General features: G+C 38.1%; 1 protein-coding gene and 1 non-coding gene across 2 annotated transcripts in view; both read left to right on the top strand.

Annotated features, from left to right (window-relative positions):
- MICU2 (mitochondrial calcium uptake 2) overlaps positions 1-17922 on the top strand; it is a 112752-nt gene that overhangs the window by 65476 nt on the left and 29354 nt on the right. The window contains exons 3-5 of the mRNA XM_024230994.3: positions 339-370; positions 650-725; positions 17326-17373. Of these exons, the coding sequence (XP_024086762.1) occupies positions 339-370; positions 650-725; positions 17326-17373 (156 nt within the window). The remainder of the gene's footprint in view (positions 1-338; positions 371-649; positions 726-17325; positions 17374-17922) is intronic.
- Positions 12128-12228, top strand: LOC112128668 (small nucleolar RNA U13). Its single transcript, XR_002911157.1, has one exon. It is a non-coding gene; the product is annotated as a small nucleolar RNA U13 (small nucleolar RNA).

The raw sequence follows: 17922 nt of genomic DNA, 5'->3' as shown, positions 1-17922 counted from the left end.
TAATAATCATGTGAAGAAATTATGTTTGACCAGAATTAATAATATGATTCAGGCAACTAGGATAAATCATAGATGGTTATATATAATTTCATATGTATGAAATAGGGTGAGTGAAATTGAAAATGGATCTTGTGAAAAACTATAGTGTCTTTGTGTTTAGTCTTAGAATTCTCTGACTCATGATTATGGCTTAAGGATATTAGCTAAAATTACAAGCCTTTGCTTTTTTAATAAATATTTAGTTGTTTGTTTTGTCTTTTAAATAATTTTCTTTCTTAGTGCAAGTTGAGTTTTACCAAAGAATATGGATACTAAATAATGTTTCTTCTTTGTTGTAGGTAAAACTTCAGTCAAGAAGCTGACAAAAAAGGTAAGCAACATGTCGGGGGGGGCGGGGTTTGTTTTTGCCAAGATAGAAAAGGAACTTTTGGCCGGGCACGGTGGCTCACGCCTGTAATCCCAGCACTTTGGGAGGCCAAGGTGGGCGGATCACGAGGTCAGGAGATCACCATCCTGGCTAACACAGTGAAACCCTGTCTCTACTAAAAATACAAAAAGAAATTAGCCAGCCGTGGAGGCGGGCGTCTGTAGTCCCAGCTACAAAGAAAATTAACTTTTAGAAGTTTAATTTTAATATGTGTATTCAAAGGACATCGAGGATACACTGTCAGGGATCCAAACAGCTGGCTGTGGATCAACTTTTTTCAGAGACCTTGGCGATAAAGGTAATTTTGATCTGTTTTTAAATTTCTAGTTATGTGTTTTATTTAACTGAAGTATTATTAAGGAATTAAGGTATGAGATTTGTACCATGTTATTTAATAGGTGTTTTTAAAACATAAAATAAGTAGGAGGTAACTGTTTCAAAGTCTTTGAGCAATTACAGATAAATTATTAAAACATCAGTGTTAATTAAAGCCTGGAGAGGGTGTGAGGCAGAGTATCTAAAGTAAAAGATGAGAAGCCTTCAAGGGCATCCAGAAGAGCCACCAACACTTAGGGGAGTGGATGGAAAGAGGTCATGGCAGAGTGATCAGAGAGGTAGAGGAATGCCAGGAGAGTGTTATCACAGAAGCCAAGCAGAGAAAGTGCTAAAGAAAAAGGGAACTTATCAAATGTCAAAACCAAGTAAATTTAGGGAGTTAAGTGAGCTAAGGACTGAGAAGTATCCACTGTATTTAGCAGCTGGAAATGTTTGACATTTTAACAAGTACAGTGGTGCCTTGTTATCTATGGGGTATTGGTTCCAGGACCCCTCTTGGATACCAAAATCCAAGAATGCTCAAGATCCTGATATAAGATGGCATCATATTTGCATATAACCTACAAACATCCTCCCATATAGTTCAAATCATCTCTAGATTACTTATAATACCTAATACAATGTAAATGCTATGTATAGAGTTGTTATATTCTGTAACTCTATTTTTTTTTTATTTGTATTGGTGTGGGTTGTTTGGGGGTATTTTTTTTTTGAGACAGGGTCTTGCTCTGTTGCTGGGTTGGAGTGCAGTGACGCAGTCATAGCTCCCGGCAGCGTCAAACTCTGGGGCTCAAGCAATCCTCCTGCTGCAGCCTGCTGGGACTACAGGTGTGCACCACCATATATGGCTAATTTTTTTTAATTTTAGTATAGACGGGGATCTCACTACGTTGCTCAGGCTGGCCTGAAACTCCTGGGCTCATGCAGTTCTCCTGACTTGGCCATTGAAAGTGATGGGATTACAGGCATGAGCCACCACACCAGACCTTTTTTTTTAAATATTTTTGTTACATGGTTGGTTGAATGCATGGATGCGGAGGGCCAACTATACAGGTCAGTGATAGGATGAGATCTAAAGCCAAGTTGCAGAACGCTGAGAAGCGAGGGCGGATATGAGAAAAGTAAACGCAGACCTCTTGAGAGACATGGTCGTGAACAGAGGAGTTAGAGGGTAGTAGCTAAGGGTAGAGAAAACAGGCCAAGAGAATACTGGTTTATTTTAGGTGGTGAGCATGTTTCTTGTTGATGAGGAGGAGAGGTGGACAATGCAAAGAAAGTATGAATAGGGCAAAATCCTGGAAAATAGGAAAGAAGGGATTGTCTTCAGAACAGGAGTGGAAGGAAGGATCAGCATTCCACAGGGAGGATGTCTTTCCCATTGTATCAGGAGAAAAGGGTGAACAAATGAGCACTTTATGCAGATATTTGCAAATTACTGGCAAGCAAATGAGGGAGGTGTTTTGGAGTAGCCTTGATTTTCTTTATAAAATAGGATTTAGGGCCAGGTGCAGTGGCTCACGCCTGTAATCCCAGCACTTTGGGAGGCCAGTGAGGCCAAGGCAGCCAGATCACCTGAGGTCCAGAGTTCGAGACCAGCCTGGCCAACATGGTGAAACCCTGTCTCTACTAAAAACACAAAAAATTGGCCAGGCATGGTGGCGGGTGCCTGTAATCCCAGCTACTCAGGAGGCTGAGGCAGGAGAATCACTTGAACCTGGGAGGCAGAGGTTGCAGTGAGCCGAGATTGTGCCATTACACTCCAGCCTGGGCAATAAGAGTGAAACTCCGTCTCAAAAAAAAAAAGAAAGAAAGAAAGAAAATGTTGGATATAGTAGGTCTGAGCTTTATGGAGAAAGAAGGTTTGAAGTAGCTTCTGGGATATGGAAAAAGAACTGATGAGAGAAACAGAAAGACTTCTGGGAATCCTTCAAGGACTAGAAGAGAACGTAGATTATGAAAGAATAGAGTTATTGATCAGTGTAGTTGTAGAATAGAATAGTTGGACAGTTAGGATTTGCTAGGCAGAGGAATGGAGGAAGTCATGGCCTAGGGAGTTAACAATGTTAGGAGCAAGAGAGGTTTTAACTAATGAGCCATGGAGTCTAAGCAGAGACAATAGAGAAGAAAGTAAAATAGGAAGAAAAATTTAAAAAGAAAGTAGGAAAGTCAAGAGGGAAAAAAATCCCCTTTCATGATAAATTCCAGGAATAGAAAAAAGTCTTGAGAGAAAGCTGCCAGTGGGGTTGAAAACAGATGTAGTGGATGTCCAAGAGCAGAAAACAACCATGGTCATGGAGTAGGTGTCTGAATTTACAGTTGCTAAGCTGAAGCACTTGCAGGTGATTTCAGGGTTCAGGGAGTGATCATAGAAATAGCTAAAATAGAAGTTGGCATAGTTAATCTAGTGAACCTTATCAAGGATCTGAGAGATGGACCACTCTATTTTATAAGTGTAGAAAAAGTGTTCACCTGAGGTTGGTGATAAATTATTGTTTCCTGTTGTCTAAAGAAGGAATTGGAGAATTAAGAAACAAATGTAATTTCTAAATCAGTGGTTTATAACCTTTCATTGCATGCAGCAGAGCTTTTACAGTTATCTCAAGAGATTTACAACATTCTCAAATCAACATTAATTTTATGGCTGAGTGCATTAGCTCACGCCTGTAATCCCAGCACTTTGGGAGGGTGAAGCAAGAGGATAGCTTGAGCCCAGGAGTTCAAGACCAGTCTGGGCAGTATAGCAAGTCTCTATCTCTACAAACAATGTAAAAGAAAAATTAGCCAGGCGTGGTGATGCACACCTCTAGTCCCAGCTACTTGGGAGGGTGAGGTGAGAGGATCGCTTGAGCTCGAGAGGTTGAGGTTGCAATTGCAGTGAGCTGTGTGTGGTCACCTGGGCAACAGAGCAAGACCGTGTCTCAAAAAAAAAAAAAAATTTAGTTTTAAATTGAGAATAAGTTTATCATATAACACTCCATGGAGAAGAAAAATATGACAAAGGTATAATAACTCCATAAAATCAATATTAATCATTTATTATTTATTGATAAATATCTATTTCTGTACATTCTGTATCAATATTTAGTGGACTTTCATTATATTCTACGAGTATTAGTTCCTTATACTAAACTGTCTACTTATCTTTATACCCACTTCACCCCACCCCTTACCAATTCCTTCCAGTCATAGCACCAGAACATCCCTGTATACTCTGAAGTTAACAAGCTCCTAAATTTTTTATAGTGGGAATTTACTGGAATGTAGTATATGGTTAGTGAACGAAAGTGCGTGTTTTGAAGTTGACAAACTTAAATTCAAATTTTTCCTAGTTTTTTGACCCGGGGAAATTACTTAATCTCTTTCATCCTCACTTTCATCACCTTTTAAAATAAGATAGTAATGCCTTCCTTATGGGATTGTTGAAAGAATTTAGTAAAATAAGATGTTTTAAACATTCATAGTATCTGGTATGTAGCCTTAAAAAATATTAAGAACATGAGCTTTAAGCCTGGTTTAGATTCCTAGCTCTATTAGCTGTGTAACCTTGGGCAAGTTGGTTTTAGTTTTCTTGCTGTGTGTCTGGTACATTTTAAGTTTATAATTGGTAATATTGCTATATTTTTTTTGTAAGATTTAGTATTAACTGAGCCTTAGCCTCTTATTAATGAGTTTGTAAATAAATGGTATTTTTAAAATCATAGTTAATAAATATTTTGTAAGGTTTTACTTTAGGAAATTACTAATTTGGCATTTTAAAGTAGATTTTAAGCAAGATGTTTAAATTTCAAGTACCAATATTTAGATCAGAGCTATGGCTTTGAGGTACCTTTCCATGATATAGACTTTTCTGGAAGCATTTTCAGACTCTTAAGAAAGATATTTACCAGTTGTGAAAACTCAGATAATCTCTGTGGATATAAACTGAGTTATCTTATGATTATTTGATGTTTTTTTCCTGAAGTAAGGAAGGCTGGGGAGGGTTCTATAATAATTTTGACCTAAAGGCAGAATATGAGAACCAGAGTAGATTAATTCAGCTTTTGTGTAAAACTCTACATAAATATTAATGTGATTTTAGAAGTTCTATTAAAAACTGTTTTCAAGAAAAATGCATAAAATAAAAACTGAAGAGAGAAAATTTAAATCATCTTAAGGAAAAAAAAATTGAGAGATAAGAGATTAATCTTTAAAAACTGAAAAGAGAACCCCATTTCAAGACCTTAGACGCATACTGTGCTTCTGAAAAGAAGTACCTGTACAGCTTCATGGCTGCATTCACATTCCAGACTCCTGGTAGTGCCTCAAGTGCTGCCTATGACCTTTATATGGAATACCATACTCCTGCTCCCTGCTAAACAGCTTCCACTTCTCAGCTACCCTACTCTGTGAAGTCATCTGTGAAACCAATAAACAGAGTCTTATGCTTTCTCATTTTTTGTATTTTGTTATACTGTACTGTCTGATTTCTAATCTTTCTTAATTAAGCCATAATCTCAAAGTGGAAAAATATGTGTGGTTATTTTTATATCCCCAGTTGCTTGGTATGTTGCCTAAAAACATTCTCTGACACATAATAGATGCTCATCTAAAATTAACTACATGCTAATTACAAATTATCCTGATCTATTTCAGTGAATCCCTTGAGTATTTTTGCTATGCAGTTTTAGCCTTTCTGTGTATTGAAAGTATGAAGACTATGTGTTTTTTAAAATATTTCCCAGTTAAAACTTTCAATAATTTATGTTGGTCTTCTTCCCAATTAGTATTAATTGGGGCCAGGCATAGTGGCTCATGTCTGTAACCCCAGCACTTTGGGGGGCCAAGGCAGGAGGATCACTTGAGCCCAGGAGTTCAAGACCAACCTAGGCAACATAGGGAGACCCCGTCTCCACAAAAATAAAAAGTTAGCTGCACATGGCGGCTCACGCCTGTAATACCCTCTATGTGGGAGGCTGAGGTGGGGGAGAATCACTCGATCCTAAGAAGCTGGCTTCAGTGAGCCATGATTGTACCGCTATACTCCAGCCTGGGCAACAGAGTGAGACCTTGTCTCAAAAAAAAAAAGAAAAGGAAAAGGAAATATTTAAAAATTTAAAAAGGATTACTTGGTATTATTTTGTCAACCAAATTAGATCCATTTTGTAGTAATGCTTTCATACATTTTAGAAATAATGCATCAACTCTTTTTTTTTTTTTAGACAGAGTCTCACGCCCAGACTAGAGCGCAGTGGCGTGATCTTGGCTCACTGCAGCTTCCACCTCCCAGGTTCAAGTGATTTTCATGCCTCAGCCTCTTCTTTATCAAATATCTGAATAAAAACATGAAGTTATCCTCTAATTTTTATCTCTTCTTTATCAAAATATTTGACTTTGATGTGAATTATTTCTAAGATATACTAGAAGAAAGTTCTGCCTCCTAATGAGCAACGTTTTATCAGCTTAATAGTTAATGACCTGCAACTGTAGTAGGATATTTTTTCCTTTCCCCAGCTATTTTTTTTAAATTAGGGCTATTCGATGTATTACCATATTTAATGTGGTATACAGTTATTTGAAAGTGTATTAGTCACAAAATGCAATCACTTAATTGAAGAAGAAAAATCTGATTGTGGCAGTATTAAACACAAATAGAATTTTTAAAAATTGCACTGCCTTGGCTGGGCGTGGTGGCTCACGCCTGTAATCCCAGCACTTTGGGAGGCTGAGGTGGGCGGATCACAAGGTCAGGGGATCGAGACCATCCTGGCTAACACGGTGAAACCCCGTCTCTACTAAAAATACAAAAAATCAGCCGAGCATGGTGGCGGGCGCCTGTATTCACAGCTACTCGGGAGGCTGAGGCAGGGGAATGGCGTGACCCCGGGGGGCGGAGCTTGCAGTGAGCCAAGATTGCGCCACTGCACTCCAGCCTGGGAGACAGAGCAAGACTCCACCTCAAAAAAAAAAAAAAAATTGCACTGCCTTACTATTGATTACAAAAATATATATCTAAAATCATTCTATACTCAGAATCATAAAGAAAATTATTAAAATTAGTTGGATTCATTATGAAGTATATCCTGTACACCGTGGAATTTAATAAACTTTTTAAGGCATTTTTTCTTTACATAAAGGATAAAAGAACTCACCTCCAAATCTGCTGTTGCATCTGCATCTTACAGCTGCATCCATCTTGTCTGTCTTTGCTATCTTTATAGACATATTCCTTACAACATAAGCCCATGTCTCTGTATTTGCTCTAGGCCTCTTTTCTTGCCCTTTCAAGACTTTTCTACTTTGATATTTTTCCCTATTTTACCACATCACCAGTTTGTTTCTCTCTACTTTATTCCTACCTTATGTAAACTTAAAAGTATGTCCCATTTTTTAGGGTAAAAAATTTTTCCTTTACCCCCATATCTCCCTGGTGTGTTGTGTTCACTTCCTCACCTCTCATTCATTCATTCAGCTCATTTCAGCCTGGTACCCACTCCACCACGGACACTGTTTTAACATGATCACCAGTGACCTCCTTGTTACCAGTTCAATGAGGACATTTTGTAGTCTCAGCTTATGTGACCTCGGCAGTATTTGATATATTATCTACGTCAGAACAGCCCCTTGTTTTGGCTTCTATGACCCCATACTTTGTTGTATTGCTTTTCTCACCATCCTAGTTGTTTCCTCTCTGTCTCTTTTGATGAAATTCAACAAGAACCACCTAAGCTGGGGAAGCAAACAATTAGATCATTCTAGTGGGGTGAGTTTGAAGGAAGGGGCTCACTACTCAGTCCTGAAAGAGCACTGAGAAATTCTCTATCTCGTGGGAGATAATGAAGATTTGAATGAGATTTAACAAACTTTGGAGAAAATTGGGAGAGTACTTGGCAAATGACAAGTAAGATTTTTTTCTTTTTATTGACAAGTAATATTTTTGAGGCATAAGTATGAAAAGAGTTGGAATTTCAAAGAGCAGTAAGCAAACATTTTATTTTCTTGGTATGAAGAAGATAGCAAATGGTAGTGGAGATTATATGAAATGGGTTAATGGAAGTTTTGAAAGTGACAATGAGATTTGAAGACAAGGTAGAAAGTTATTGCGGTTTTGACTCTTCAGATAGAAGAAGAATCTGTAGATGTTCTTTAGTTTCTTCTTGAAATTGAGATCAGTGTTCTCTTCATTCAGCCTCTACGTATAGGGGCAAGATTTGTGGAGCAGCTTTTCATATTGGCAGAGGAAGACTTGGGAGGGGTGTTCATACCTCCTGCTAGTCTGCATCAGAGAATCCTGTTAGATTGTAGTCATATCCGGAAGTCAGGGTTCTGGTCTCCAGAAGGATTGTAGTATTTCTTTACCAGCTTTGCTGCCTCTGTGCCATAAGGGAGAAAAAATAGGTACTTGTTTTTAGAGGATACTGAGACAGATTATCGGTAACTTTTTTTGTTTGTTTGTTTTTGTTTTTAGATACAGCTATGCTTTTATTACAAAACCGTTCTTTTGGCATTAGTTGGTTACAGTGATAGCAAGATAATGTGAGTGTGCAGACCAGCTCTGATGGAACCACTGTATTCCCTGCTTACTGAACCAAACTTCAGCTAACTCATATCCATTACATACAAATGACCTGCAGTTATTACTGCTACAAATCTTGACACGTGTACTACTGAGGGAGGAGTTGATGCTTAGGGATTTGATTACATGTTGATAAGACTACAAAAGTTCCTTTATGGGACTTTTTCTTCCTCCTCCCATCCAATGACTTTGCTTTAGAAGAATCACATTACTTAGAGCTAGTCTGAGTGGCAGCAGCACCCAAGGAGCATCAGTTCTTGTTGAAAAGCAATACCTGTGTGATACACTTTGACACCACAGGCAAAGGGAAGGACCACTCTCGTTTTAAACTCCTGCAGGGTCCCTTAATAAAAAATAAAAGCATTCCATCAAGTTCTTCTGGATGGTGTTATTGCTGTACATTTGTTGGTGAGTCATTTTCTGTGCCGTGTTTGCTTTGAAGGGATCTTCCAATCTATCTCCAATGTTCCTTTCTTATAGTGTCCTTTTCTTGAGCTAGGATCTCACATAACTCTAATGCTTTATTAAGAATGTCTTCCTTTTTGTCACACTGGTTTTCTAGCATGTCTTCATAGATATCCACAAGAAAGGCAATTAGGTAGGGGGAACTATGACTTGGTTGTAAATCAAGTAATTAATTGACTTAACAAATTAGGATATTTGGAAAGACCACGATCCTGCAAAATCCCTTTCAAATAGTTGCAGGCACTTTCATTATGTGGTACTAGTTTAATCATTTCCAGAGTGTGTATTTGTCACTGTAAATGATCTGGACCACAGGATTGGGGCCATCCTTCTGCGGCACTAGATCTGTATCAGCCCATTCTGCTCTGTTGCTGTACAAGATGTAGGAGGGTGAGTCCAGGCTCAGAAACCTGTCGTCCATGGGGGACACCATGGCTTAGCTGGCCTCGGCCGCCATCTCTTCCTCGTGCTGCTGCTGGGGTGGTGGTGGGTACGGCTGGGGCGGGGGCTGCTCTGGCTGCCTGGGTTCGCCACCTTGCGCAGCCTCCCCGACTCCCTCAGCGGCCACCCCAGTAACTTATTTTTATTTTTTTAACTTTCAGAGAGACATAGTAGATAATCTTTCTAACTATCAAGGAGATAAATTCATCAGCCTGCACACACATTTTCCTCATTAGATAGTTTTCTTTCTTTGTTATTTACATAGCTGGAGGACTATTTATGTTCTCAGAATGAACAACAGCATTAATCATATACTTCCAGGATTTTTTTTTTTTTTTTTTTTGAGGGAGCGTTAAGACCCAGTATTTCGGATGATTGGGAGAAAGACCTTAGTGATGAACTATTAGAAAAATAGGAAGGATTTTCCCCCCTTAGGCAAAGTCTATGAGGATATTCATACGAGAAATAGAGGAATGAGCATGATGAGAGGGGAAGGGGTGAGGGAAGGAGGCTTTAAGAGGAACCAGAAACAGTAAATGGCTGTAAGGATAGAGAATATACATAGCATTCATTACAGAGTCAAAGATAAATTTTTAAAATGTACATGCAGTGGCTGTGGGAGGAAAATCAACTTACATTCCTACATTCATAAAGGACTGGCAGGGAAATCAGGACTGTAAGATGTAGCTTAAGGATGACAAGAAAATTACGCAATTGGCAAGTAAAAGATGAGGCAGAACTGGAGAGTTACAGAATTAGGAAGAGTTAGAAGTATCATGAAAGGGCAAGGTGTAAGATCTGCTCTCTCACCATTCATCCAAATGCTGGCCACCCTTAACTTAGACTTTTCTATACTTAGGCTTCTCTGTACTTTTATCCCACTCTGACTGGGGTCTCAACCCTGATCCTTCCCCTTCTCCATCCCTCCAACACATCTACTGTACCACATTCTAGCTGGAAGAAGAGTGTCCTAATTGTGAGAAGCCTTCACAGGCTAAATATATATAGAGTCTCCCAGCTCCTGTGTAGCTTGTGGTTTATGAGCTGCTTTAAAGCCTACTTCATCTGTAAAATAGAGATGATAATATCTACTTCAAGGTTACAGTGACTTACATGAAACTTCTGACACAGTGCCTGAGATCATGTCAACAAAAGATCTGTTATTAGGCAAATCTTTGTGTCATAAGTCCTCTTGATTTCTCTGAAACCACACTGTCCCTAGTCTTTCTCTCTGTCGTTGGCCCTCTTCCACCTCCTGCCTATTAAACACTGGCACTTCATAGAATTTTGTCCTTCACTTACTACTTTTCTTCAGCCTCCTTGGTTTTAGCGTTCATGAGATGACTCCCAAATCTCTTTCATTGCTTCCAGCCCAGGCTACACTCCTGAGCCTCAGCCATCTGTGTATATACAAACCAGCTGCCAGACACCTGGTTTTGGATCTCTCTCAGTTACCTTGGATTCAGAATATGCCAAACTGCACTCACCATCTTACCCCTAAACCAACACTTCCTGTATTCTTGATCTCATTTGGTAGTAACAGCTTTCATCTAACTCACCCAAACCCAAGAAATATCTTAAAACCCTTTCTCTCTCTTTTTGCCCCTCCCACCGTTCATATTCAATCGAACACAAAGTCTTTCCAATTTTACCTAAGTATTTATCGAATTCATCTTCTCTTCTCCCCACCTCTAGAGAATAGGAAACAGATCAAGTAACTTTGTCACTTAATAAATAAAATCTAACTTCCTTAGTTTGGTGTATATAAGCCCTTTGTGTCCTGTGCCCTGCACAAGCTTCCCTGCTGCTCTCTCTTGCCATTCTGCAGTGTGCCACGTCTGTTCACGCTTTCATGCTTTTGCACACGCTCTTCCCTTTGCCTGTGCCGTTCTCTCTCTCCCTCTACTCTCTGACTCACCACCTTCTCCCAGCCTTCTGCTCACTGGAGAATTAGCGCAAGCTTCACTTCTTCTGGGAATCGTTTTTAACTTCTTCAGTAGAAAGAATTGTTCCCTCCCCTGCATTCTCATCATTCTTTATATATTCTTTCTCACCACATTTTATTATAATTGCTGGTTTATGTGTCATCTGCTAACTTAGAATATAAATTCCTTGAGGGAAAAGGCCCTTTGTAAACTTGTGAGGTCTAAGCACAATGGCTAGCACGTGGTGTATGCTTAATAAATTGTTTTTGACTGAACAGAGAACAGTAGAATTGTTTATTAAATTGCGAGGAAGCCCAATACAGTGGAAGGGCTGAGACTTTTTTATATCTTGTCTGTAATGTTGATTGTGATCTGATAGTATAGGAAAAAAGTGCTTATAAGTGCAATAGGGAAACATCTTGAGGAAAGACAACAGTTACTTTTTAGTTCTCTGAAATACGTGAGTTGACATGTACATTTCCAACTTAAAGAAAAAAACACTAATGTAAATATTTATTTTATAAGAGATTCAGAAGATACACTTTTTAAAGATATACTTCACTGTTGCTGTTAATAGTTATTTGAAGAAAAACAATGTAAAACTTAGTTATACTTGGGACCCTTTGAAATATTCCATTTTACCACATATAAGAACTATCAAAATTTATACTCTATCGTAACTAGCAAAAGGTAGTACATTCCTAAAATAAGAAAATAATTTACCAACATGTATTATTATAAGGAAGAAGAAGTTGTAGGTTATTATATATATATATGTTTTAAACTGAGCATAATTTTAATACCATCCTCAAAAATATACTGAATATAAATTATGAGATATGTTGTAAGATATATTCTTGCAATAGGTGGGATAATCCAATCTCTTTGGAAAACAGGATTCACAAAATTGTACTTAACAGCAGATCATATTTTAGAATGGTTCCATCTTAATATTTCTAGATAAGCATTGTAACTGACAGAATTTATTCATCTTAAGTGTGATGACTAGGTTTTCACATTGATGAGTGAGATGCGCCTCCCTCAAACCTTGTTTACAAGGCCAACATATTGGTTGTCTGACGTGAAGAGGGGAAAAAATCAGAACTTACTCGTTTCTCCTAGTGCCTCTCTTAAGAGATTCTTTAACAAACTTTTAAACATAAATTATTTAAAATACTGTCCTAATGCAGTTTTGAATCATTGCCATTTAACAGCATTTACTTTACAATTAGATATAACAAATATATATTAAGCTGTTTCTCCTGTCAATATTCTCATGTGTCAGTTTTCTTTAAAAACATTTTCAGAGGGCAAATGCCTAGAATGCTGTTGTAGAACTACCTTGTTTATTTATAACCCACCTTGAGAGTGAAAGGTACGGTTTTTATACTGTCTCAATTCTGTGATTATTCAAGCTTTTTATTTAAGTCAGTATTTCAAAGAAAGACCCTGGAATTTTCTTTTTCAAAAAGTTCTGCTTGCATAAAGGACCTGTACCTGTGTCTAAAGAGAAGAAAAGCAAGATCTCCTTTTGGCACCAAGCCCAGTGGAGTCTAGAGGTTTGGCCATTTTTTTCACATTGCCATATTCCTTTGAAAATGAGAAAAATTCTTAAGGCTGCCAAAGAATGAAATACTTTGATCTTTCAGCTAACATTAGAGCACTTCTCCCAGGTACAAGATATGACAAAACACATTTAATTTATTCTGCCTTTATAGAAGGACTAAATAGTTTAAAGCAAAAGAAAATCTGAAAGCATACTATAGTCTTTTTGTTAAAGAAAAGTACACCTGCTCCAAAATAGAAACAACAAAAAGTTGGTAATTCAAAAAAAGGAAGCCATTGAAAACATTTAAAATATTTACTTATAGTTAAAACATGGAATCATCTAATAATACCATTTTTGCTTTCCTTGCTCTGAACTACCTTTGGCCCTGACTCCCTCCTCTATTTGCTTGGGAGCCATTAGGGTATGGTGTCCTGCACAGAAGGGTAAATACATTCCCACTGTCATCATCCTCTGCAGCTCTTTATTCTTCCTGTCGGAACTACCATAGTAGGTTTTTTTCCCATTGCTGCTTCCACATGAGCGTTATTTCAGACAATCACTTTGCAGTTTTCATATTCAGTCTTAAATAGCTTTCCCATTTATACCACATCCGCTTAATTAAAATTTTTACCAATCATTCGAAGATTACTGTTACAATTACTTCCTCTGTGACATCTTTGATTATCTAAACTCCGGAAATGCCTGCACATTTTTCTAAACTCTTGTAACTCTTACTATTCGTATCTCTCTATGGTATCTAGTATTTTCTGTAAACATCTGCGTTTTGGCCTCCTGATGGAAGTATACAACACCATCTGTGAAGAATTCTTGTCAAAATCAAACCTGAATCTTAGCACACATCTGGATTTAAGTACCGTTTGTAGAAAATACAGAAGGTAGAGGAACATGTGAAATGATACCAAGGACATACAGTCATCAGAATTTTATAGACTATTGGAAATTTTATAGGACAAATGACCACCTTTTTCAACAATTAAATTGAAAGGTAGGGGCAAAAAAGACAAGGGAGAAAACCTATATATTAAGAGAGACATAAGAGACAGGAAGGCTGGGCACAGTGGGTCACACCTGCAGTCCCAGCACTTTGGGAGGCTGAGGCAGGAGGATCACTTGAGCCCAGGAATTCAAGACCAGCCAGGGCAACATAGGAAGACCCTGTCTCTACCAAAAAAAAAAAGTATTTTAATTAGCTGGACGTAGTGGCACATGCCTGTGGTCCCAGCTTCTCAGGAGGCTGAGAGGTGGGGAGGATCGCTTGAACCTGGGAGGTCAAGGCTGCAGTGAGCCACTACTGTGCCACTGCACTCCAGCCCGGGAAACAGAGTGACACCTTGTTCAAAAATAAATAAATAAATTAGACTACATCAAAATTAAGAACATTTGTGAATCAAAGAACACTGTCAAGAGAGTGAAAAAAAGATCCACAAATGGGAGAAAATATTTTCAAATCGTATATATTCATATATATAATAAGGGATAATAACCAGAATATGTAAAGAACTATACAAAACGTTTCTTAATGGGAAAAGGACTCAAATAGAAATTTCTCAGAATAAGATATACACATGAAAAGCACATGAAAAGGTACTCAATGTCACTAATCATCAGGGAAATGCAAATCAAAACCACAATGAGATATCACGTCACATTCATTAGGTTGGCAGTTAAAAAAAAATGCAGAAAGTACAAGTGTTGAGGATGTGGAGAAATTTGGTGGAAATTTGTATTTCCACAGCTGCTGTGGAAAAGGTAGGGCGATTCCTCAAAAATTAAACAGCATTGGCCAGGCACGGTGGCTCATGCCTGTAATCCCAGCACTTTGGGAGGCCAAGGCAGGCAGATCACGAGGTCAGGAGATCGAGATCATCCTGGCTAACATGGTGAAACCCCGTCTCTACTAAAAATACAAAAAATTAGCTGGGCATGGTGGCGGGCACCTGTAGTCCCAGCTACTCGGGAGGCTGAGGCAGGAGAATGGCGTGAACCTGGGAGGCAGAGCTTGCAGTGAGCCGAGATGGCACCACTGCACTCCAGCCTGGGCGACAGAGCAAGACTCCATCTCAAAAAAAAAAAAAAAAAATTTAAATTAAACAGCATTACCGTATGATGCAGCAGTTCTGCTTCTGGGTATATACCCAAAAGAAATGAAAGCAGGGGCTCAGATAAATATTTGTACACCAATATTTGTAGCTGCATTATTCACAGGAGCCACATGGTAGAAACACCCCAAATGTCCATCAGCAGGTGAGTGGATAAACAAAATGTGGTATATAGGTACAATGGAATATTATTCAGCCTTAAAAAGGAAGGATATGCTGACATATGCTGCAGTATGAATGAACCTTTAAAACATTATGCCAAGTGAAATAAGCAAGTCACAAAAGGACAAATGTCGTATAATTCATCTTAGGTACCTAGATAGAATAGGCAACTTCACAGAGACAGAAAGTGGAATAGAGGTTACAGGGGCTAGAGGCAGGAGTAGGTGGTGGGATTCAGGAGTTAACATTTAATGTGTACAGTGTTTCTGTTTAGCATGATGAAAAATTTCTAATGACGGTTGTACAACGGTGTGAATGTACTTAATGCTACCAAACTTAAAAATGGTTTAAACGGTAAATTGTATGTTATGTTTATTTTACCACAATATTTAAAAACAGGTGATTTAAGAGACCTACTCACCAAGTGCAATGTAAGGACTTTTCTTTGGATGCTCATTTGAACACACTTGAAAACTTGTCTAAAACAGGAAAATTGATAATGCTGATTTGAATTTGAAGATGTTAAGGAATTATTGATACTTTTTAAGGTGTGGTAACTATCTGGCAGGGAGGTTTTTTTTAGATATACAGGCTGAATTTTTTACTATGAAATGATATGTATATGTGGGTTTTGTTTCAAAATAATCCAGTGGGAGGTAGGGAGTGAAAAGGAATATAGATAAAGCAAGAACTGCCATGAATTGATAATTATTGGCACTGAGTTTCGTTGTGTTATTTAATATAATTATATATAATTATTCATCATATTATTCTCTCTGTTGTTGCATATGATTGAAGTTTTCCATGATTAAAAAAGTGTTTTTAATTGTTAATTGTGCATTTTGCTATTATACCAATCTTTTGATCCTGAGGGAACAATTGTTTTTTAGCTTATCAGGAAGCCATGGTTTTTGAGATATTGTTTCTATGTAAGCAGCCTAAAACCTGACACAATGTACTTGAGCAAGCAAGAAAGTTTAGTGACTAGACAGAGTTAGCTTCAAACCCAACTTCATCCAGGGCTCAAACATCACCATATTCATTTTCTGGATCTGGCAATTAAAGATTGGCTACATTCTCGTGCTCTAAATACTGGCCTCTGGCAGTTCCAGGCACTCTCTCCATTGCCTCACGTTCCTGAGAATAACATTCTCACATCACCAAAGCCCAGCACAAAATAAAAATGTGAAAGTCAGTGATCCAGCATTTGCATCAGAAATCCTGCTGTACTACTCTGAGTGGCCCAACTTAGGTGTGAGCCCATCCCTGAACCAGTCCCTGGAGCCAGACTAGTGCAACCTCGTTATTAGCTTGGGCCTGAGCTACTTGCCCATCCCTGCATCAGTTCCACAGAGATGCAGTGATTGGCTTCAGCCAATTAGCATTTACTTGCAGAGGCAAAGATAGGGTCATCCTACCCAAACTGCAAATTTGAGACTGACAAAGAATGATTTCCCAAAGGAAAAATCAAGTTACTGCTACAAAGAACTAATTACTACATTTTAAATAATGTAATTTGACTCTCAGTATATCCCAAGTCTCTGTTATTCTACTGAATTTATAAATTTGCTTCACTTGAGATGTTATGAATAGTAAAAATTTAAGTAGAAGTTCCATAAAGTGCCATGTAAATAAAACTTGTAGTGGATGCCTGTTATTTGCGAGCCAGCTCGATTCTTCTGTATTAGTCAATGTTCTCCAGAGAAACAGAACCAATAGGAGATTTAGATAGAGGTTGGCTGTGAAGAACTGGCTCATGCAATTATGGAGGTACAGAAGTCCCATGATCTGCCATCTGCAAGCTGTAGACCCAGGAAAGCTGGTGGTGTAATTCAGTCCATGTGATGGAAGCCTGAGAACCAGGGGAGCCAATGGTGTAAACCCATCTGAGGGTAGAAGTTAAGATGTTCCAGCTCAAGAAGTGAGGCAGAAAAAAAGGGTGAATTTCTCCTTCCTCCGCTTTTTGTTCAACAGAGTGGATAATGCCCACCCACACTGGGGAGGACAGCCTGCGTTACCGAGTCTACCAATTTAAATGCTAATCTCACAGACACACCCAGAAATGATGTTTAATCTGGATACTCAAGATGTTCAGTCTGTGACACAGTCAAACTGACACTTAAAACCAACCATCACAACCTCCTTACTAGTAATAGTACCTGATGAAACAGTTTCTTTTTTTAAGTATTAGGCCTCCACTTCAACTATTATAAAAATTTTCCACTGTATCAAAGAGAGGTAATTTAAAGTAAAATTATTGTTTAATTAGGTGAAATTTCAATGTTAATGTCTCTGTATATTCTAAACCATCTAAAGCTTATTTTCCGGTATGTTTTTATCTCTTTCAGGGCTAATTTCATATACTGAGTATCTTTTCTTGCTTACAATCCTCACTAGTAAGTATCCCACAGTTTTTCTCAGTGATCATGTGGAATTCTCTGTTCTTACCAAACAGGATTTTAAAAGTTTGGCATTTATGTCTTTCTCATTAAAAACATTATTGATGCCTTAGTTTCTATATCTGCAAAATGATAATGTTGGATTAGGTTATCTCTTTGGGTCTCTTCTACCTCTTGTGCAGTATAGCAGCCCATAGCTTTGTCTCTTTAATAGGAAGTTTGTTGAACTAGAGAATCATAGTGGTAGTCTAGGCTTTAAAAATGCTTATTTGACATTATACAAAATTCCTGACCAGTACTCTTCAAAGTGTGAAGGTCATGGAAAACAAGGAAAGACTAAGACACTGATACAGATTAGAGAAGATTCAGGAGACATGACAGCTAAATACAACATGGTATCTTATATTTAATCCTAGAATGGGAAAACAGCATTAGTGAAAAAACATAAAACCCAGATAAAGTCGATAGTGTAGTTCATAATGCTGTGCCATGTTAATTTCTTAGTCTTTATAAATGTACTGTGGTTATGTAAGATGTTAACATTAG

The sequence above is a fragment of the Pongo abelii genome, chromosome 14 (assembly GCF_028885655.2).
Source record: "Pongo abelii isolate AG06213 chromosome 14, NHGRI_mPonAbe1-v2.0_pri, whole genome shotgun sequence".
Taxonomy (NCBI): domain Eukaryota; kingdom Metazoa; phylum Chordata; class Mammalia; order Primates; family Hominidae; genus Pongo; species Pongo abelii.
This window is presented reverse-complemented; position numbering and strand designations above follow the sequence as displayed.